Source organism: Panulirus ornatus, chromosome 4 (assembly GCF_036320965.1).
Source record: "Panulirus ornatus isolate Po-2019 chromosome 4, ASM3632096v1, whole genome shotgun sequence".
NCBI classification, from domain to species: domain Eukaryota; kingdom Metazoa; phylum Arthropoda; class Malacostraca; order Decapoda; family Palinuridae; genus Panulirus; species Panulirus ornatus.
Window position 1 is genome coordinate 65,548,815 of NC_092227.1, and position 22,697 is coordinate 65,571,511.

At 44.0% G+C, this 22,697-nt stretch overlaps 1 protein-coding gene and 1 long non-coding RNA gene across 3 annotated transcripts in view; one reads left to right on the plus strand and one right to left on the minus strand.

Annotated features, from left to right (window-relative positions):
* LOC139764552 (uncharacterized) overlaps positions 1-22,697 on the minus strand; it is a 482,407-nt gene that overhangs the window by 112,838 nt on the left and 346,872 nt on the right. The window lies entirely within an intron of this gene.
* The window catches only part of LOC139766757 (ras-related and estrogen-regulated growth inhibitor-like), a 156,288-nt gene that overhangs the window by 31,985 nt on the left and 101,606 nt on the right, over positions 1-22,697 (plus strand). For both annotated transcript variants that reach the window (XM_071695680.1, XM_071695688.1), the window contains exon 2: positions 12,276-13,176. In XM_071695680.1, the coding sequence (XP_071551781.1) occupies positions 13,071-13,176 (106 nt within the window). In that variant the 5' untranslated portion in view covers positions 12,276-13,070. The remainder of the gene's footprint in view (positions 1-12,275; positions 13,177-22,697) is intronic.

Here is a 22,697-nt window from a genome sequence, read left to right on the forward strand (position 1 = left end):
CCGGACTGCCTGGAAGAACTATGCCATTTCAGCATAGGAGGCTGATTAAGAAGCTGGGTCACGGGACAGGAATAAAGGGTAAACTCTCCTTCAATGGATAGCAGTGTATCTCAGTAAAGGAAATGATAGACACACGTCCGAGTGGAGTGTAACAGGGTTCCGTTCTAGAACCATAGCTCTTCTACATCTACGTAAACGACTTGCCTAAAGTAGGGATTCTTATCTGAATATGTTTGCAGATGATGCAGATTTCATGAGGGAAGTGAAAAGCGAGAGACGACGAAGACTGCATCAACTTACAAGGGGACCTAAACAGAGATGTAGAAACGTAAAGTACGGATGTAGGGATACAGTAACCAGAGGACATAACAAGAAATCAAGCGACAAACTTGTTAAAAAAGATGTAAAGAAACATTTTTCTAGTATGAGAGTGATGGACGAGTGGAACAGAACGACTGAGTACATGGTTAAGGCAAACAACATATAATGAATTTAAGGAGTTGTATGATAGTAGAGAATGTTCCTCAAAAGATGGAGTCCTACGAGAATAAAAACAAATGAGTCGAAAAATAATCACACACACACACACACACACACACAAGGAAGTAATGTATTCTCCATAAATCCTGGCGCATGTTATGTACACCAGTGGGTAAGAGTGAGGAGATATGTGAGGCCGGGAACCCCGCCAGCAGCACCAGCTGCCGGGTAGCGCTGAAGATGTCTCCTCAGTAGACGCATTCATGACCACCCCAGGAAGCATGTAATTTAGGTTTTCATTACTAACTCGTCTTTAATTACTTGTTAAAACGTTAGGGCTGGGCGAACTTGCTATAAGAATCACCCATGATTACCGCACTCTTTCTTGTCTATATGAATTAAAAACCTCTTTATTATATACTGAATCAAATGTTTTAATTGTCGAGATTAAAGTTGCGTTAGTTCGATTGCATGGTATGTCGACACTCTGTCGACATTCACATCCGGGCAGTTTATCAGATCCAAAAGAAATCTCTCTTCTTTTGACAGTGGATGATGTTTGGAAATTTTTATTTACTTTTCAATCATAATTCTAATTTAGTTGATAGATCTTAATAAGTCATGAGTGTCTGAATGGTGCCCCTGCCAGCTGACGAAGCTATGAAAAAGAAGAAGCGTTCCTGTGGTCATTCATCACATAAAATCAATCAGTTCCCTTGAACAGGATTGCCTAGATGCAGCATCCAATATGGGATCTTTGAATGCATGGAAAAAAAAAAAAAACAGACATATCACACCCAACGATCACTGTGCCTTGCTCAGGGATCGCACCGTTGTTCTCAGTGGTCGCAACAGTTTGCACACACCAAGATGAAGCAATTCAGGAAGACTCGTTAAACACACACACAAACACACACACACACACACACAGGCATGGATGCGAGCAATCACGCAACGCCTCACACACATGACTCCCGGGGCTGGGCGGCACCCCTGCCACAGATAGTGGAGCCTGACTGCAGTAAGACGATCAGAGAATCGGTGTCCTCATCGGATTTTCGCCAGTACCACTTGGAGATAGGGTAAACAGACCACTTCAGATAAGCCTGGAGCTTATTGCTTGCGGTGTCCCTTTGTAGATGGGTCCCTCCTGCTTCAGTCACACTGGGTTCTCATGCTCGTAGGAGAGAGAGAGCATAGGATCCCTTCCACTCCAGCTAAGATTAATGTTTTTCGCTGCCTACCACGAGTGATGGTTAGGTCGACTGCCAGTGACTGACTGCTTGGTGGGAGTCTGTTGCACCGTGTCACTGCGGTTATATTTCGTCCAGTGGCTTCTACTGCACCAAGGAGTGCAGAAGATGCACGAGACTCCAGGTAAGACTGGCGTTATCACTAATTGCCGAAATCACCGTTTTTTTATTGACCGCCATAAGTGGTGTGTATATCGAGTGCCATTAACTGACTGCCTGACGGGTCTGGTCTACCACATTCCTGAAGTAAAGCTTGATGTGTGGGACAATACATCCCACAGAACATGTCCCAAACAACCAGTTATGGGCAACATATCTGACGAGGCTGGTCGTAGATAACGAGCTCCAAGTAATATGTCCCATGTAGTGTTATTCAAGGAACAAGTCCCAAGCGACTTGTCCCATGTAGTGTTACCCACGAAACAAGTCCCAAGCGACTTGTCTCATGTAGTTTTATTCAAGCAACAAATCCCCGTCGTCGTATCCCCAAACAACGTCTCAGGCAACATATCCCAAGTAACCAATCCCAGGCCGTGTGTCCCGAGTGGCAATCCCCGAGCACACGGCTCACGGCCACACATCTCAACAAACATGGCAACGGCTGCAGTTACTGCTTTATTCATTTTCCTATCCAGATCTATTCAAAGAGGTGTGCGTGCGTGAGTGCGTGCATGTGCGAGCGCGCGGGCGTGTGTGTGTGTGTGTGTGTGTGTGTGTGTGTGTGTGTGTGTGTGAGTGTGTGTGTACGGAGGGTAGGTGGCGGGAGTCCTGTATACACGTGTGTATGGAGCATGGTCGTCCTGGTAACCCTAACCGTTCCAAGTATTGTATGATGATGTGTCTCACTATTATTTCTTGCTGCTCCTCTCTCCCAGAGCTTCTGTCTCTCACCTCCCCTCTCTCCCAGAGCTGCTGTCTCTCACCTCCGCTCCTTTTCCTGATGCTGTTGTTTCTCACTTCCCCTCTCTCTTACAGCTGTTGTCTCTCGCTTCCCTCTTACACCTGTTGTCTCCTATTGCTATCTTACAGCTGTTGTCTTTTACCTCCTCTGCTCTCCTACAGCTATTGGCTCTTACTTCCTGTCTCTCTCTCTCTCTCTCTCTCTCTCTCTCTCTCTCTCTCTTGTATTTGATGTTTCCTGAAGCTTTTTGTTACTGCTCCTTTCCGTTCCAGCTGCACTTTTCCGATGGTATCCCTGCTGTCTGTCTCTTACTGTTCCTGTTTATGACAGCTGCTCTCTCACTTGCTGTTTCTTACTGCGTCTTCCTCTCACAGCTGCTGTCTCCTGCGGCTCTCTTACTGCCGCCTGCTTTTGATGCCCCCTTCTGCTGCTACGCCTGTAACTACTGGTACCGCTTCAGCTGTTATTCCCGGAACGGCTATTGCCCCTTCCGCTGCTATTCATGTAAATGCTGTTGCCCCCTCTGCTGTTATGTCTGTGACTGCTGTTATAACTTGCTCTTGTTGCATCTTACTGTAACTGTCTGTTAGCTTCTGTCTGTCTCGTGCTGTTGCGCCCCCCTCCCTCACCACCGCTGTCTCTTACCAATGATGTATGCCTCAAGGTGGCACTATCTCTCAGTCTAATATTCTCTTGCACATGCCGGCCTTTTAGTGCCTTTTCCGTGATTCAGTGCTTCAGGATTTTCATACTAGCGGCTCTTAACGACGATATCGTGTACTGGTGTTACACTCGAGGGGTCAAGTTTCTAAAGGCTGTTGAGGGGATGTTGTGTTCATGCCTAGCCAGTCCGTGACTCGGGTTGGACGCTGTTGTTCGTTGTCGCAAGGAAATGTAGAATCAGAAACGTTCCGTCTGATGCACATGCATACATACATACATGGTCATTACCAACTTCCATAATGGTAGAGCTCATTATTAATGTACCCAGGGAGTTGGAGAGGTTTACGCCATACTGGAAATGTTTAGGAGTCAGACCAATCTTCTTAACCAGGAGGAGACAACGAAGCCCCACACCACTCAGCCACTACGAGCAATATAGATATTGTAGTGTTTGTCTTACCCTCTGACATAAACACGGTTGTTGACTTTGAACAAGATGAGACACCATCGTCAACATAAACAGATCCAAACTTAAACTCAAAAGGCCCTATTCAGAATAAACATCATTCTTGGTAAGTATCAAATCTTAAAAACGGCGAGCTGAATGATAAATAATAAATTTTTTTTTGTAACTTGTACCAGTGACATACGTCAGTCCAAGGCTAGACCACAAGCACTACTCCCAGCCCACTTCTACTAGACCCCAGCATACAACCCAGGATCACAAAAGCGCATCTGAAACTATTAGTGGAGAATCATTTAGACGCCAGCCACACTTGTAACGTTAACACCGTCACATACTTTTCTCAAGTATGACACAGCCAGCAGCCCAGGTCTCTGTTATAAGCCTTAGAATCTTCACTGACCTCTCGAGCATGATGATACCTTCCATGAGAACGGCGGAACGACTCTTGAGCAGGAACGTACGACATTTTTCGATATGGCGGTCTGGTCTCTGATCACAACATTAAGGATCGGTTCGAGGGTCAGATTATCATACCCAAGGGTCGTGTCGTCGTGTTCAGTGAGTCGTACCGTCGTGCTCAGGGAGTGAACAACCACTGGCCCAGAGAAGCAAAGGGAGAAACATCAATTATTGTTCTTCTCCTCGACCCAAAGTCTCAACTGAATCCTTAACCAAAGCATTTTTCTTTCTGCTCAACCCACTCCGAAGACACTCACCCTCAACACCTAACAGTCAACTCGGCCACACCTCAACACCCAACACCTTTTAGTATGCCACAAAACTTTTTTCTCTATAAACCATACCCAAGACTTTGAAACTTAAGCTTATCCAAACTAATCACTTAATCCTTAATCTTAAAAATCTATCCATCTCCTTCATCAGATCCATAAATCTCTAACCTTATTTCCCATCCTAAAATTCTAATCAGTTCTGTCCTTCAACTTTAGACATCACGTCTCGCAACCTCCATCCTCACCACTAACTCTGCCTTTTACGATTTCTCAACCCTGAACACCTATCCCTCCCCTTCCCCGCATCCGTCCCCCTAACGTCCTACCTATGTATCCCTTACGCCGTTTCCCAAAGCCTCCTGAGGCTTATTACCAACTCTCTGAGGCCTCTACAGCATACCGTCCAAGACCAGCGAGAGAGAGCTTTAGACAGACGCTGAATTTAGACAGATTTGGTACAGTGTGGGGCATGATGGGTGTGACGGACATATAAATAAAATGTAGATTCTGCTATCTGGAATGTTTATGTTTTGTAAATACATAATGTAAAAGTTCCGTTCAAGAATTTTTCCTTTGAGTAATCTTAATTTCGCCTCAGCAGTTTCTGGTAATTCTTTACCATCAATACAACCTCAGGACCCGTTCCATGGGGCTTCCTCAGCTTCACGGCAACCCTGCAATCAGTAGCAGGGACAAGAAGACTCCTTTGGAGTGAAGAGCTCCCACATGAGACTGTGTACACGTTTTCGTCCCATGACGATGATACATCCTCGCCGAAGGTGACTTTCCACTCGTGGTGGTACAGGCGGAGGAGTCCACCCCACGCGGGCGGAGTCCACCCCACGCAGGCGGAGTCCACCCCACGCGGGCGGAGTCCACCCCACGCGGGCGGAGTCCACCCCACGCAGGCGGAGTCCACCTCACGCAGGCGCAGTCCACCCCACGCGGGCGGAGTCCACCCCACGCGGGCAGAATCCATCCCATGCAGGCGCAGTCCACCTCACGCAGGAGGAGTCCACCCCACGCGGGCGGAGTCCACCCCACGCAGGAGGAGTCCATTGCTTCTTTCATATTAGTCAAGTGTTCGTTGTGTCGAGGTTTCTCCTTTTGTCCTGTATTGAGGTATTGTTGTGCTAACGCTCTTAACGACTAATTATAACATTCTTAGTATCTTTTCCAACGACGATTATCACAAAAGATAAGAAAGGCATGTAAAGAAGAAGCCCACGTGAAGGACGAAAATAGATGGACTAAAGGAGGATATATCATCACAAACAACCACAACAACAACCACAACAACAACAACAACCACAACAACAACAACAACAACAACCACAACAACAACCACAACAACAACCACAACCACAACAACAACCACAACAACAACAACAATAACACGTTCCACTGGCCAGCTAGTCAGCTCGCCTGTTGCCTGGCGTCAGGACCAACGTCAGCTGCGGTGGTATGTGACACTCAGGGGCATGAGGTGGTGTAAACACTTCAGCTGACTGGCAACACACAGGCAACGTACTAACAACACACTGGCAATACTATCATCACACTAGCAACACACTAGCAATACTATCATCACACTAGCAATACTATCAACACACTAGCAATACTATCATCACACTAGCAACACACTAGCAATACTATCATCACACTAGCAATACTATTAACACACTAGCAATACTATCTTCTCACTAGCAACACTATCAGCGCATTAGCAACACACTTAGCACGTCAGTAAAATTACCAGCTCACTCTTAGCACACTGGCAACATACTGACAGCACATCATCAGCCCACTGGCAACACACTGACAGCAGCATAACCACAATATCCTTGCAACATGCTGTCAACATGTTGGCAGCACACTAGCAAAACTGGCAACACTAGTAACACACTAGCAACACTGGCAACACTAGTAACACACTAGCAACACTGGCAACACTAGTAACACACTAGAAACACTGGCAACACTAGTAACACACTAGCAACATTGGCAACACACTAGCAACACTGGCAACACACACGAGCATCGCTATCAGTGCAAGCCAAGCGAGACGTCAGTTCCCTGGTGGGGCGCCACCTGCATGCGTGGTGTACATGTTAACTGGATTCCTCTCATAACGTGTTGATCCTTGGCTCAGCATATCTCTTCTGGCCCAGATAATGCTTGTTGTCGTGCTGGACTTGGCACAGAGATGGCGTTCCGCATGTTTGACCTGCTGAACGTGAGTAAAGCCAACGGGATGGGCTTTTGATGTAGAGGATATTCAAGAAAGCGATCGTCTACTCTAGCGTGTTAATTTGTTCCCAGATCCTCCGCTTCTTATCCCTTTACAGTATTGTATCCTGTGAGGGATGGAGCTCTGATTTCAGTCAGCAGTTTCCTCTAAGACAAACGAACATATTGAATGTGCCATTTTAGTCCAGTGTAAAACTGGCATTGCGAGGCGTACGAAATCATGATCGAAAACACTTTGAAATCCCGACCTACGTCCTGCGGCACTAACCCAATAAGGAAGGAACACCCACTCGTCCTAACATGAGTCTGTGACCATAAGGACGTGTCAGGCAAGGTAATGTACTCGAGCATCGTGTTCCTAAGTGTCTGGCAAACCACGACTCGAGAGTTGGCATGCGAGCGTCCGTCTCTGAAAGAGGTTGTCGAAATAGCGAGAGGCGGACATGACATGATCTGCCATAAGAAGGGTTAAAGGTCAACAATATTAAGGACACTTTTCTAGTGTCAAGAATCCTCTTTTTGGTCTCAGTCACGCCAGTCTCTCTCACGTCTCATAATGTTACTTAGGGTGTGGGAGAAGTACAGACTCTCGTTTAACATGCAGGTAGTTGAAAACTAATGTAAATACCGCATCTATCACACAATAATGATAATAATAATAATATTAATAATAATGATAATAATAACAATAGTAATAATAATGATGATGATGATGATGATGATAATAATAATAATAATACTAATAATAATAATAATAATAATAATAATAATGTGATTATAATAATGATTATGATAATAATAATGATGACAATGATGATAATAGTAATGTATGAACGACAATGATATTAACATCATACTGACCCCCTTCTACGATAACCTTGCCTGGATAACCTTGTCTGTGGAGATGTCCTCTACATCCACGTCTCCAGTGCCACAGAAACCACTTGATCTGTCGTCGTGAAACTCTAGCACGCGATTCTGAGTTTTGTTAAGTTTCATGTGTTGCTCCTATTCTGGTTCTCCCGCGATGGCACCAGTTAACTGCCAGACTGATGAACCAGGGTGATGGTTTCCCGAGACGAGGCGCTCACGGAATCGGCAGGCGAGGAGCATGAATTCTTCGTCCAGTATATGACAGTTGCATCAATCCTAACACGGTCGGCCATGTTACTCAGTAAACGACTGACAAAACCAGACACGTCTCCCTTTTGAACCTAACCCAGACAGGGTTCAGTTAGAATATTGTCTAGTAAAGATGTTGCAGATTACTCTTAATTCCTCAGCTCCAACTGTTCCTTACTGAGGCTGACGTCATGAGTCTGGTCTTTCGCCTTTAGTTCGTTCGTCCTGTGGAGACTGAGGACAACCCTGCCCGGCCTGGAGACCGCCCGTCGTTGCACTCTCAGAGGAGGAGGATTAAATCCGCCAGAGATGTGGTCACCTCAGAAGTTGGGTTCGTCCTCCTGCCGCGTTGCCTGCTGCGATGGAGTGTGGTGGCCATCTTCAAGCGCCACTCACTTAGCTCATACGTCCATGAGGTGTAGCCATGTGCGGTACATGATGACGGAAACAGCATCTCGCCAACCGTACATACATCAGTCTCCTTTCTGTGTCGCACGATGGGAACAGAAGAGTTCAAGTTTCAAGGTTCACTGGACTCTCTCTCTCTCTCTCTCTCTCTCTCTCTCTCTCTCTCATTTTCTTTGAAGGCCTTAGAGACACTGGAGCAACTGTCAGCATTTTGCTCTACCCTTATCATTCTACTGCCTGCCCGCATGAGTTCACGTCTCCCGAGCATATCCTTGGCTGAGGACGAGTTCGCTAAGAAACGAGATCGTACTTGGATCTTGTCACTGTCAGCCTGAGGAACTCGCCCCCGGCCCACCCTGGCAGGCTGTCAAAGAGCTCAAACATACACTTCGAAACCCCCTCCAGGTGCATCGATACACGGCATCTCCCAAGTGGAACATCTACGTATATCGTTATAGAATATGGAACATGTATGGTAAACAAGCTAACGCCATGTCTTATGTAATATACATATGTATACATATCCTAGAAGAGCTCATTGTACATTATAACATATTGATCATACCAGCGCGCGCGAACGAAATACCTGGAACGTATAGAGTAATATGATTGGTCCGTGGCACCACGTTCCCAACAGACAGGTGGCGTTACTATTTCCCTCCTTACTTCTCTGCGGAAAAGGACCGAGAATCACACAGAAAAGACCGAGAAAGGAAAGAGAATGTTTGCCCAAAAGGCAGAGCTAAATCGAACGCTCGCCAGACGTCTTGTTGCCACGCACATTTATTCCTTAACTGTGAGAACTAGGCTTACCTGGAACCGGTCTCAACGATATATAGCGTATCTGGAACTGGCTTCAATATATATAAGCTTACCTGGAATTGGCCTTAACCACATGAAAAGTTTTATTTTCAACTTTTTCTGTAGTTGTTACATGTGCTTCTTCCTTTCCTAGTATGAAATTAAACTATTTTTCCAACCTCTTTTTTGTGTGTGTTTGATTCTTGTTATGTTTTTGTATTCTGTACATTTCCAGATGATATTGCAGAGTTAACAGTTTCGTATCTTCCCTCATGAGATGCACTCAATTCACTGTCATGCACAGATTACCGCGTATATTTCCATTCTCCGTTCTGAATTGTAGAACTCAATTTACATTTTTATCATTGTTCATTTGGTTTAAGCCTTCAACATAGTTTGTAACTTTTTTCTAGACTCTGACTTGTCTTTTTCCATTTATTTGGCTTAAACCATACGACGGAGCAAAATTTAATTTCCTTTCTAAAGCATACATCAAATATTTAATCATTAGCTTTTTCTGTTTCTCGTTTCTAAAATTCTCATCATCATACCACTCATTATTTCCCTCGGTGATTGTACTACCTTATCAATGCGATCCTTGAATTCAAGTTTTCTTCGTCTAATGTAACACGTAACAAATCTATGACGTTTTCTTGATGTCCTTCCGTGCTGGGCCTTCGCTGGGAGTCGCTCATACACCGTTACTTGCTCCACGAGTCGCTTGCTCAAGTTCCCTTTTCGTGACACTCCATAAAGGTTCTCTCCTCCTCCATTCTTCAGTTGTATTCGAATCAGAGAGAGAGAGAGAGAGAGAGAGAGAGAGAGAGAGAGAGAGAGAGAGAGAGAGAGAGAGAGCCAGCCAGCCAGCCGGGGAGGTATCATATGTGACCCTGACCAAAGGGCCGCCCTCAGGTTCCCCCCCACACTGGTCGTGACCCCCTCAGTGTAACACCACACCTGCACACCAAGCGACACGGTTCGCATTACAGAAGACGATGATCTGATGAAAAAAAAAGAAGGGACAAGAAAAATATTCTTTGGTAGCACAGCCTGTGTGCTTCGTGGTGCACGTTCTGTCTGGTGTGAACAGTTCAGCGTTTTGTGAGATTCTTTGTCTCATGGCATAGATTCTCTGAAACATAAGAGAAGTTTCTTCACATTCTATAGACTCTATTTATTACATATATTTTGTAGTCCTGAGCAGTTTATGTGGGTCAAATAAAAATATATATATTGCTTACATCCGCAATATTCTGTTCAGGATCACAGCTGAAAATCTTGATGTACCTCAAATTTCCTGAGACAACGTGGAAGCCAATGGGAGTTCTTCAAGTACAGCTGGTAGAACCTGTCTCCAGATTATTATCCTTATCATCGAGATCATGAAGAGTATGAGTCCTTGCACTGAACCTTGTGGTACTCCGCTTGTCACGTTTTGCAAGTCGGATTAATTTGCATTTGATATCACGCACTGCATCTCATCTGTGCCTGTCTGCTGTCCACATGCAGATTCGATTTCTTATGAAATGAGCTTTGATTTTATGTAGAAATCTTTGATGTGATACCAAATCAAACCTTTTTGGATATATATAAATACACACAAACACACACACACACACACACACACACACACATATATATATATATATATATATATATATATATATATATATATATATATATATATATATATATATATATATCAGGATTTGGGGATATTTCGGGATTCTCAGTTATTACATGCCTGACTAATGAAACTTATGAATTTGTTAAGACAAGATGCATTTAGTGTTTGGGATCTGAGCATGCAAGAGGGTGTAAGGCGTGCACAGGACAGAATGAATCGGAGCGATGAGGCATGCAGGGGAAGGCATGCTGTCAATGGGGTGAACCTAGGAATATGATGAAACGGTCGGGGGAAACCACGGAAAGGTCTGTGGGCTTGGCTGAGGATGGGGGCTCTAGTTTCTGTGCATTATACATGACAGCCGATCTCTGATGTGAGCATAGGGGCCCAGTCTTCATCTGTTCCTGCTGCTACCTCGCTACGCGGGAAACAGCGAACATGTACGGAAAAAAATCACATAGTTACTGTTGGTCCGTTCCATGGTAAGGAGACGCGAGATACCGTAACACTAAATCAAATGCACTTACCAAGAAATTTATCGTGGCAAAGGCTTTTTTTATGTTCCTCGATAACCGTGAATGGAGACGTCGAGAGGATGGAAGAAAAAGATGCTACTCAAAAACAGTGACTGGAGACGTTAAGATGAAGGAATATAAGTGATACGCAACAGAATATTCTGTATGTTACTTATATAGAACTCTTCAAATCTTTAGAAAGTTCTAGGAAAAAGGTTATAATCAACCCCAAAGAACACCTTACGCTACGTGTTATTTGGTCACTAGGAATGCAATTCTTGGTATATATCAGTGAAATTAATCAGACATCCTCGTTGAGTGATTTTTCGATTCTTCATGAAACCAGAAGATGGCCGTAAGCAACATCTTATAACATCACCTCAACCTTATATTACAATCAGACACCATGTAAAAACAGGAAAACTTAGAACTGTAGGGAAAAGTTACACTGAATCATCTCTCACGTAGCTGATCTCGAATTTCCTCGAGTTGGAAAGGCTTTTACAGAACATCCTCAGAATACGTAACCATGAAGACGAGCCGGTCAGTTGTCATGATGGAACTTCAGCTGAATACAGACCTGTCTGGTGTTATGCAGACCTTCCTGGTGTTACACAGACTTCTCAGGCTATATCCCTCACCAACATGTGCTCTAGTAATCATGATGATTGCTCAGAGGGAAGAGTCTGAAGCGACAGACATGGAACTGTTGCATGATCTCTCACAGACCTTCACGATAAGTATAATGCTAAAAAGAATCTAAACTTTGATCATATCACATTTGTGTTACAACTCTTCGCCAGACATTGTCTTCTGTGTCGTAACTCATACATTTTCCATTCATATGCAGTGCTTATGAGAATGCTCAGTTTCAATGTCTAGCAATATCTAATTAATATTATAGCTTTCCTTCTCTTTAATATCCTATGCCCCTATGCCAGTATGTCCTACTGATAGTCTTCAAATTTACATAAGATGTTATTTAAGCATTATTCTCCTGAACTCCAGAACAAAATATCAAAGCTAGATATTTTACAACAGATTTTTCCTCCTTCCAGGTACAAGTCGCCGAAGCAGAGATCAGTGTGACGAACCTGCCCCAGGAGGCTGTCTCTCTCGGGCTGACGTCAATCTTCCTGTTCGCCAGATGGAGAACAAACATGAGTGTGGAAAGTGCTGATGTGAGACGATGTGAGCGTTCGTCGCAAGTGGCGTCAGAGTACATAAAGCTTAACGTGCAATCAGAAGTGAAATGAGTGCAACGATTCGCGTCCCGCTGTAGTTGCAGGATGAGGTGGAAAGTTCAGAGTGAGTGTCGATCGTGGTAGCAACACCTAAGCGCAAGACTATGTGAGCTGAACGAAAATACACACTGTGTTAGGAGGGCAGCTCTGATATTGGCACTGTTCAGTGTGTGTGTAAACGAACGATCCTTTTGGGTTGTTTGGTCGTTAACAATATGTGGCAATATAGCCTAAAGTGAGATTTTTAAGTGGCATATGTAAAACATCAAAGGGAAACAGAATCTTACGTCTAATTAATGATCCCAAAGATTTAAATCAGTTACAGAACCAAACATTCACACAACCAATGGTAAGGAAAGTATCTGTGCCATACAAGTGAATAAACAAGAAACACAGGCGACAGTGTTTAAGAAAAACAACAAAAATCTTCGGTGAATACTGTTTAGACGCGACGGTATTGCATTGTAAAGATTCCCGTGAGTAGCGTTGCGTTGCGACAGAAGAATGGCATCGCTCCAGCACGCCACCGCCGCCTGAACATACTGAGGAAATGATCGTCCCTGAATAACCAGACGTGGTCGCCCGCAGCAGGTCACAACACCACCCGAGATGTCATCACCCAAGTCCCCAAAGTCGGCCCTCAGCAAGATAGGACTGGGACGACCCCGGCCATTGCGGATCCTGGTTCTAGGCCAAGCGGGAGTTGGCAAGTCAGGTAGGTACTGTCTGTAGGAGTCGAGGACGCTATGGAGACTGTAGGTTAGGGAGATCCACCAGATCAACGCATGTGAAAGTGGTCGAAGTCAATAAAGATTAGGAGTAACGAGGTTAAGGCTTGTCAGTAACCAGTACCTATGGTGGTCAGAAAGGTAAAGATCATCTATGTGTCCCGGATCAGGGTATCAAAGAAGCAAACTCAAGTGAAACGAAGTTCTACATACGATTTTATTTGCAACTAACATTAATATGTATATCTAAGAAATGTCCAGCGGCCCCTTCTGTACCTTCACAAAACTTACACAAAACTTCACAAATCTTAAGATGTCACGACGTCTTAATGAACCGTATTTCTTTATCACCTTCTCCAACACTGCTTTTCTTTGTTCTTCTTTGGTATCTGTTCTTTGTTCTGCCTTAGCAAAGTACGTTATGTACGTCTGTACGATGTTAGACTTAATGGTTACCAACAACTGAAGATCCTGTCATACGTTAAGCGTACAAACAGACAAACCTTGGATGTGTTTCCCTTGCCAACCTCCTCACGTTCTTTTCTGTCACCAACCTGGCAGCTGGGGGAGGGTAGGCTCACACCTAACAGCAGCAGAGGCAGACAAACTTTTAAAGATTCCCAGAAATTGCATTAACATATATTTACATGTAAAACTGCATGTAGGATAATGGTACAGTACAGCTGCATCTTATTCCTTGCTCTGCTTACATCTCTGTATTATGATTATGTTTTTATATCAGATTTGTGTCAATTCGGTTGACATATTCCCAACCAGAACTTACAGGTTCCATGATGCAGTACCTACTTAAGGCTGTTGAGATCCCATTCTTGCTAGACAATTTGAACTGAGGTATAAAACGTACTTAAGAATCGGTGTCTTTACAATTTAAACAATTCCTGACATATACTTTGGGTATCACTCATAACATGGTAAAACATGTATATGTTCAAATGAAAGTTTTGCCAACGTATTTAAGTGACTTTAGAGTATTTCCATAATTCTTTCAAGTGTGACATGAACATTGGTCTACGATGTCGTTATCGAAATAGGTAAGATCATTAGGATCTCGGATGACGTAGTTTACGGCGATTCTTAAGAATTTAATCAAGTTTATATCAAGAAAGAAAGATTCTAAGGAGTTGCTGAATCTCCCACTCCTCCTGTCGCAGGTGTTGGCGAAGTTTAACAGATAGCTGGACATCTATTCCTCACGCACGGTCCGACTGCACCACCAGATATATTCATTGACCTTTAACTCGACTTGCCGCCGCCATGCATTTAAGATGCTGTCGCAGCCATGTCGGAGGCTCCCTCTGTGCATGACATACACCATGTTCATTACTTACAACAGTTCGGTCCCGACAGCTCTCGCCTGCCACCCGCAAACTACACCACCCTCAAACCACACTACCTGTTGTTCGCACCACCCACTGACCACACCATCCTTACACTACACCAGTCGCAGACTACACCACCCGAACACTACATAGTGAGGTTACCTGTGTGGTATCTTGGGTCTGGGAAGGTTGGGGAGGGAAGGAGGGAGGGAGGCTACCGCAGACCTCTGCCCTGGCCCCCTGGTCGCCCTGAGCGGCCCTGGATGGCTGTATAGTTTTACAAGCCTTCCTTCCCGACTGCCTCACTCGGAGTTCGGCCGTGAGAGTTAGTATGTGGGTCTGAGTCTGACAGGCGGTTTCCACAACTCCGCCACAGGTGACGGATCTCGCCAGCCACGGGAATATGAGGAAGGGATACTGTATCACCTCTGGACCGACGCCAAGAAAGACGTCTTACTTCTCCCGCTTCCAGCCTTCTGGTGAGCAGTGCGTGAGGTGCGCCGCGCAACGCTCCCGTCAGAGATTTTTGTTCTTTGTTTTCATGTGGATGTAAATGACGGCTTTTCTCGAACGCCAAAAAGACAGACAGGAAAATGTCTGCGATGGAATCCAACATGAGAATAATCCAGGAATACGAACTGGAGAAAAGGAAATGATTCGTATTGGGTGGAGGGTTTTGCTGCTGCTGAGATAACCCTACCATGACGAGAACACACACACACACACACACACACACACATAAACGTATAACCTTCCTCCCGCATAAACATACACAACTGTGTGGTGTAGTAGTCAGCTTTACAACCGAGGAATGTCGGGCCTATGTTCGAGTCCCGGACAGGGCAGCAGGCTCACGACCCGTCCAACCGCTTTTCCTTCCTTAGGGTTGGGCAAATGCAGACGTAACCCAAAGGTAGACAGTGAGGTACCCGACTAATGCTGTAAGCATAAAGAACTGATGAAATAAGTCAGTGATGAATAATGAGATATATGACGTACGTGATCACGGTGATTGGGTCTAACCCACGTAATACATACGTTCTACAATCCTCATCCGGGCATGAATGTTTGCAGATCACAACGATATTCGTTAATGGGTTTCTCATAACCAGGTTGTAATGTCTGTGCTGTTATAACAGACGATCCGCTTTATTTTCACCCACACTGTTGACACATGTGATGTCCTCACTATTGCGCTGTCGAAGCATCCACTCATCAGCTTTGTAGGCGTGAGATACAGTATTTGATGACGCAATCGTAGTGTGGCTCTTGTGCCATCAAGGGTATTGGATCCTGCTTTACCTCGACTTCTACCTCGTCGTCGGTGTTTCCGATGTGAACCAGAATCTGTTGCAGTCGCTGAAGGTCCTGGTGCAGGGTGTCCTGGCAGTAGTCCTTAAAGACTCTTGTAATGAAGGACTTTATGACTCTCACTTTGTAGTGGTCAGGGCATTCACGGACCGCATCCGGGAACCAGTATACCACCAGTAATCTGACTCCATCTTGAAGCGCAAAAGGTGTTGTCCTCACCATAGCTGTGCACATCAAAGGATAAGATTCTGATCTCATTATCAAACTCATTTGTGAACTTGAATGCCGAGTTCTCCTCCAAGTAGTGTTATCAACACAGATATCTGCACAGCGGCAGTAAATGGTAGGACGTAGGTGACTGTCTTGAAGTATTTGGCTTTAAATGTGAAACATAAAAGGGGTTTGCAGTGATCAACTCCTACGGGAAATCTCATTTCCACTCTTTCCGTTTGGCAGCATTGGAGGCGATCTTGGACTAGGAAAGGCGTTTTAGTAGTACGGTCTCGGATCACCTCCTCAGGGATGGATCTCGGGCGTTTGGTGGAGTTTATAACTTGAGAACACTCTCCTGTACGTCCCACAAACATAATGTGAGAACTTGTAACACAAAAGCTGGCTTCTTTCCTGCCATGGCTGGACTGGGGAACTTTTTGTTTCAAGGGAATACAATGAAATATAACAAGAACAGACCACTGGGTCCTCTCTCTATGCTGTGGGTAATAGTGGAAGAGAGCAGTAACATGAAGATTAGTGTAGCAAGGGTAGGAATGAAAACAGAAGACTTGAGGAGCAACGCTTGTAAGTTTCACGAGGAACTAACGAAGCGTAAATAATGTCACTCGTGCACCTGAAGCGAAGTATCTGTCAAACCTATTCTTAAATGTATGTGTGTTGCTGCTTTCAACCACTCTAACTGGTTAATCAATCCGTATGTTAACAATCCTGCTGAAGGGCAAGAACTTTGCCTCTTTCGAAAAAGATGCTTGACCATGAGTCTATGTGCAAGGCTACCAATGAACTCAGACAAATTTAGTCTAAAACAGCCTTTTAGATCGAAATTATCAAAGCGTGTGATAACTGAATACCTGTAACCCATCTCCTCTTATTTACCCTTCTCATTCTAAGCTCAGCAAGTTCAAGTGTCTGATTAACTTGAGCAGAATTCCTTTCTCAGTCCGGGAATCATCTTGGTAGCTCGCAGCTTTACTCTAGTCAGTCTGTATTGTTCTAAGCTGGATGACTAAAATTGAACACAATATTCAAGACTTAAATTCGAATGTCCTCCCCATGAATCCAAGAATTATGTTCGCCTTTTTTAATGCTTCTATGCACTGCTTGTACAGCCTTAGGTCACCAGTGATTATAACAGTACACATACAACGTTTTCCCTATTCACATTTTTGTAGCATATGAGAATCCACAGTGTAGATTGCCTCTCCGTTTTCATCACTAATCTGCAAAACTTTAAACTTATCAGTATTGGAATTCACTTGCCAACTGTCAGTCAAGTCCATCAGTTAATCTACGTCAGCGTCCAGATGTAGATGTTCTGTTTATGATTTAGACTTATTTCCCAGCTTAGTATCGTCAGCCAAATTTGATTATATTAAGATGAAGCTCTCTCTAAATGTTATCAAGGTATCTAAGAAAGAAAACGGGGTCTCAAGATGGATCCTTGTGGCACATTAACTGTTGTGTCTAACCTTTTTGAGACTTGATCAATGATCACAACTCTGTCTACATCCAGTCAACCAATTCCCTAATTACCAAACTACAACCCCATGTGCATCATGTGATTTGACTTTTGACGCACGATTTTACTGAATACTTTCTAAAAGTCTACATTGATGACATCATCTGCTTTTCTTGGATCACACATGTTGACTATCATATGAGGATTCAAGCAGATTTTACAGACATGATCGATCTCATGGAAAACAGTTATGAGAACTGTTGATTGAGAGGTGGTGTAAATGCTCGGCAATCTTGTCACCAATGATGGCTGTCATAAGCCTACCAACTAATGATGTTAAGTGGGCCATAATCTACCAGGTCAGGGACGGGATTCATTACCCCTTTTCATTGTGTTACGTACACTGGAAAACTTGTAATCCTCTGACTCTTTTTCCTGTGGTGTGTGACTCACTGAAAAGAGCAATGAAGGGTTTCAATCCCTCATCTTGTACTTCATTCATTACCCTCGGATGACATTACCAAGGCTCGCCAGTTTAATAACTTTCGTTCCATTTAATGCTACATCATGAACGTGTATATCCCTATATTACAAAATGTTTTCCCCTTCTAGTGATGGGATAGGATCTGGGGTATTAACTGCATTTTCATTGGCAAAATACAAGTGGAAAAAAAATAACGTAAACAATTATTTGAAATCTTTACCATCTTCACGATTTTGAACAAAGTCATTATTTTCCATGACGAGTGGAACACATGACTGGGTGATGATTCGACTGATTCCAACATAACTATAAAATTTCTCAGGGTCTCCTTGGCTATATGAAGCAATAACGCTTCACCTCTAAGGACTTTGTCGTATGAGTTTCATCAGTTTTTCATCACATATTTACATAACTTACTCTGCCATGTTGGCTGCTGTTCTCTTTCAGTTTCATATGTGTCTGTTTACTCTGACGACAGGCAGTTCTTCACTTCACTGTTCCATTCATTTTGGCTAAGTTCTGGTAAATGACCGTCTGCTATGCATTAGCTCATACTTTCACCCTACGAATTTGAACGTCTTACGGAAGCTTTTTCCAAGTTCCGTCCGTATCGTTTTCACTGAGGAACCCAACCCAACCCAACCTTACCCGTCAAGAGCTCTGTGCAATTCATTAAAAATTTTGCAAGTTTAAAATCTGGTATTTTTACACGACTTTCGTGCTAACCAGAATTACAAGCGGGGTTGAAACCTACCTCAAATGTTATTTGTTGTGATAACTCGTATAAAACTTTTCTCCAACCATAACATAACTTCTCTAAAAAAGGATTCTCTCCATTAAGATGACAGTTTGTAATACTCTCACATTATGATCCCATCATGTTCAATGCAAAATTCTCTTAACTGGCCATAGGGTCTTTCATCTACCTTTGGGGACCGTGGAAGGAAGGTAGATGTAAACTGAGTCTACTAGCGATGAAGATTTACAGTGACCATTGAATCACGAGGTCACGTGGTCCAATGGTTTGCGTATCGGCGTGCCCACGTGATTGGGCCGGGTTTCGAATCCTCGGCGCCCAAGGGTTAATCGTTATCATCTATACTACCAAAAGCCAACGAAGAGAATGGCACCACCGCTCCCTATGTCACTTTTGTCACTGGAATCCCATAATCAAACCAATATCTAGATATCAGTCATATTATAACGTCCTTCTAGTGCACCATTCTCAGGCGCTGAATGATGGCTTTGTATGCAGCTTACATTTATAACGTATGAGCATTTCAGGGACTCAGCAACCCCACCATCATGATGGGTATTTGAGAAAATCAACCATCCCTCCCTCCCTCCCGCCAACATGATGAGTATTACAGTGAATCCTCAACCTCTACAACGCGATGAGCCTTCCACAGGGGACACAACAGCCCCACCAACATGATCAGCCCTCCACAGGGACTCCACAACCCCACTGGAGCCGTAAGCATCTCCCCGACCCCACTCCACGAGGCCCCCCCGAACAACAACAACGTATGCCTCTCGGGTGCTCACCGCCAGCCAGACCAGTAATAGCATTCCACACGGTTAATGACCCAAATGAAATTAGTTATTGGATTGTTCAGAGTAACGAAGAGACGAGCTACCCACGCTTCTGTGTGTCTGCCGCCTCCCGGGGCCTCACACAATATTTGGTCCTGAAATTCCTGACCCTCACATGTATTTATTTAGGAAGCTGAGATTAGAACTCATTGCCAGAATGACGAACGGGAACGTAGTCTGGATGTGTGTATGTATTGCATACAACCCTATGACTTCTCCGTGTGATAAGGAACATATCTGACACTGTAGACGAGAGAATCAAAGAAATGATTATCTAAAATCGGTTATGAAACCGTTGACGCCAAAAGCATCGAGGCCTTACGGTACTTTTCTGCACACGGAGAAGCAGGTTACACCTCACTCTCTTAAACTGTTTCTTCTACCGTAAGATGACTTGATCTCAGAGACACTCTCCCTTCCTTGTTTGCTCACTTTGCTTACTCAATCCATCCAATGCATTTCTACCATGTCCGTGTTTCTTCGTTTTCTTTTTTTTCCCTGTTTCTGCTTGTATTTAGCGTCTTGCAATATCATCTACATGATGGTTTCATCTTCTTATAAAACTTGCTCACAATCTGTACCATCAAATGGAAGCCTTAGAATAGCGCACCAGTTTTGGCGAATATGTCCCCCACTGGTTATGATGCCTCGGTGATAACGATCCAATATCAGTAACAATGTCTCCATTCTGGTTAGGTTATTAAGACTCGGTATAGGAGATAACACCCCAGTATTGGTAATAAAAGAAAATAAAGGTCCCCTAACTGCTTACAATGCCTCAGAACTGGCAGTAAAACCCCAGCATTGGAGATAATGCCCCAGTATTAATAATAATGCCCAAACGTTCTGGGTAATGCCTCAGTATTGGTGATACTACCCCAGCACTGGAGATAATGCCTCAGTATTATTGATAACAAAAATAGCCCAGTATTGGTAGTAATGTCCTAGTGTTAGTTATAACGCCCTAGTGTTGGTGGCAGTGTCCATGATTAATTTTATTTACGTGATGATGGTCAGAAATGTCTCAGTTTTAATGATAAAGTCCGTCACGGTTATAATGTCTTTCTTTTCGTGTTAACGTCCTCTACTGGTGAGGCATACGGTAAACAAACTTCATCAGTGCATAAGATGATAAAATCATGAAGTTACAGAGATAAAGATAAAAAACCAATACTCGTAAACATAAAGAGAATGAAAATATGAAAAAGATACGCAAAGAAAATATCCTAAATGTAGATGAAGGAAAAACAGAAGGTTCACTATAGACCCGTTGCCAGATATTAACGGAGAACTGGTTTTAAGTTACGATCAAAATAACTTCACCATGAAACAAATCTTTCAACTCTGTTTATAGGTCCGAAAATTCTACCAGCCACCCACTTTCGTGTGACATATTTTCGGGAAAAGTAATTTCGCTAAAAGAATACATGAACACTAGGATGAATTACCCCATGATGTTACCTAATGTAGACGTAGTTCAAACATTCCAAAAACGATTGGACATCAGCCTCGATAAGAGCTGGTATGTTTAATGTTGAATATCTTCATGTCAACAGACGAGTATCTTTTATCCATTTTTCCCATGTATGATGCCCCAGTGTTAGTGATGATTACCTAATACTAGTGAAATGCCCCAGTATTGGTGACAATGAGGGAAAATACCCCAAAATTGGTGAATATGACCATGTATTGAAAACGATAATCAATAATACCCAAGTATTGGGTTGGTATTACCCTAGTATTTGTGATAATACGCCAGTACTGGAATGATGCCCCACTACTGGTGGCAATGCCCCAGTACTGGTATAATGCCCCAGTACTGGTATAGTGCCCCGGTACTGATATAGTGCCTCAGTGCTGGTATAATGCCCCATGTCTGGTACATTTACCCAATGTTCCTGTGCCCACGACTGAGCCCGACCTGCCAGAAATTACGTCTCATATAAACCAGTGAACCACATAAAATCCCGAAGGAAATATTTAATTATATCTATGGAAAATCCAGCTCTCATTTGTAAACGAAACCTTGAGCCTCGTGTCTCTTCATCTCAAAGTTATCTCACGGGGGATTTGAGCCATATGCTGACTTCCATCTGTAGAGGGCTTCCTGTCTTCGTTACCGACTGTACAACTACGTTATCTAAAACCTGAAACCATAAATGAAAATAATGAAACTGGGGTCGAGATGACAGAGGTCTGGCTGTTATGACGTCTCCTCCTTCCCTCGAACAGTAAGCTGTGGTAATTCTCTTCCTCCTTTTGTCTTTCCCTCTTCATGTAACCTGTCTTCCACTTGCGAGTCAGGTCTACAACACCGGCGGAGCCCTGGTTAATTCCTCCTTTATCTTTCTTTTAACTTTTTTTCTTTCACCCTGGATGGCCTTTGACTGGGGCAGGTTTCGGCCGTGTCATCTCTATCACCACAGAAGAAAATGGCTAAGGTGTATTGTTTTTCGTGTCTCGTATACTGCAGCCACCCGGAGCTCAGACCAACTGGAGCCCGATGGAAGACAGTAAGGGTATAGCAAAGTGCAGGAGGAGCTACCATGACTGCCAAAGCAAGCGTGCAGAGAGTGGTCGTGCTTGGCTGCGACAACACCGGTGCTTTTGAGGATGGTCGTGATTGCTGGCGTGGACCCCCCACTGCCTGATGACCTGCCTGTGTTCCTGCTGTTCCCTGGGCCCACACGTCCTGTAATAACACCCTCGTCCACAAACCTCATACCATTAAATGATCGATTACATTTTCATGTTACCTCTCGTGGAAGTGGTTGACATCACATCAACAAGTCCCCCGTAGAGGAGGTCATTAGCCTGCCTTCCTGGACGGCTTGGGGAGTCCGTCCCTCCGTGCTGACCAGACCGACCCTCCAGATTGTCAACACACACACACACACACACACACACACACACACACACACACACACACACCCTCCCGCCGACTCTCCCCTCCGCCACCTTCACATCTTACTTCGCTGTTCGCCTTTTCCACTCCTCTCTTCTTCCACTGTCACTCTTCGGAAAGATTTCAATGTGTCCTCGAGTACAGTGAGAGTTAGGTAACTAGTAGGGGAGAGAGAGAGAGAG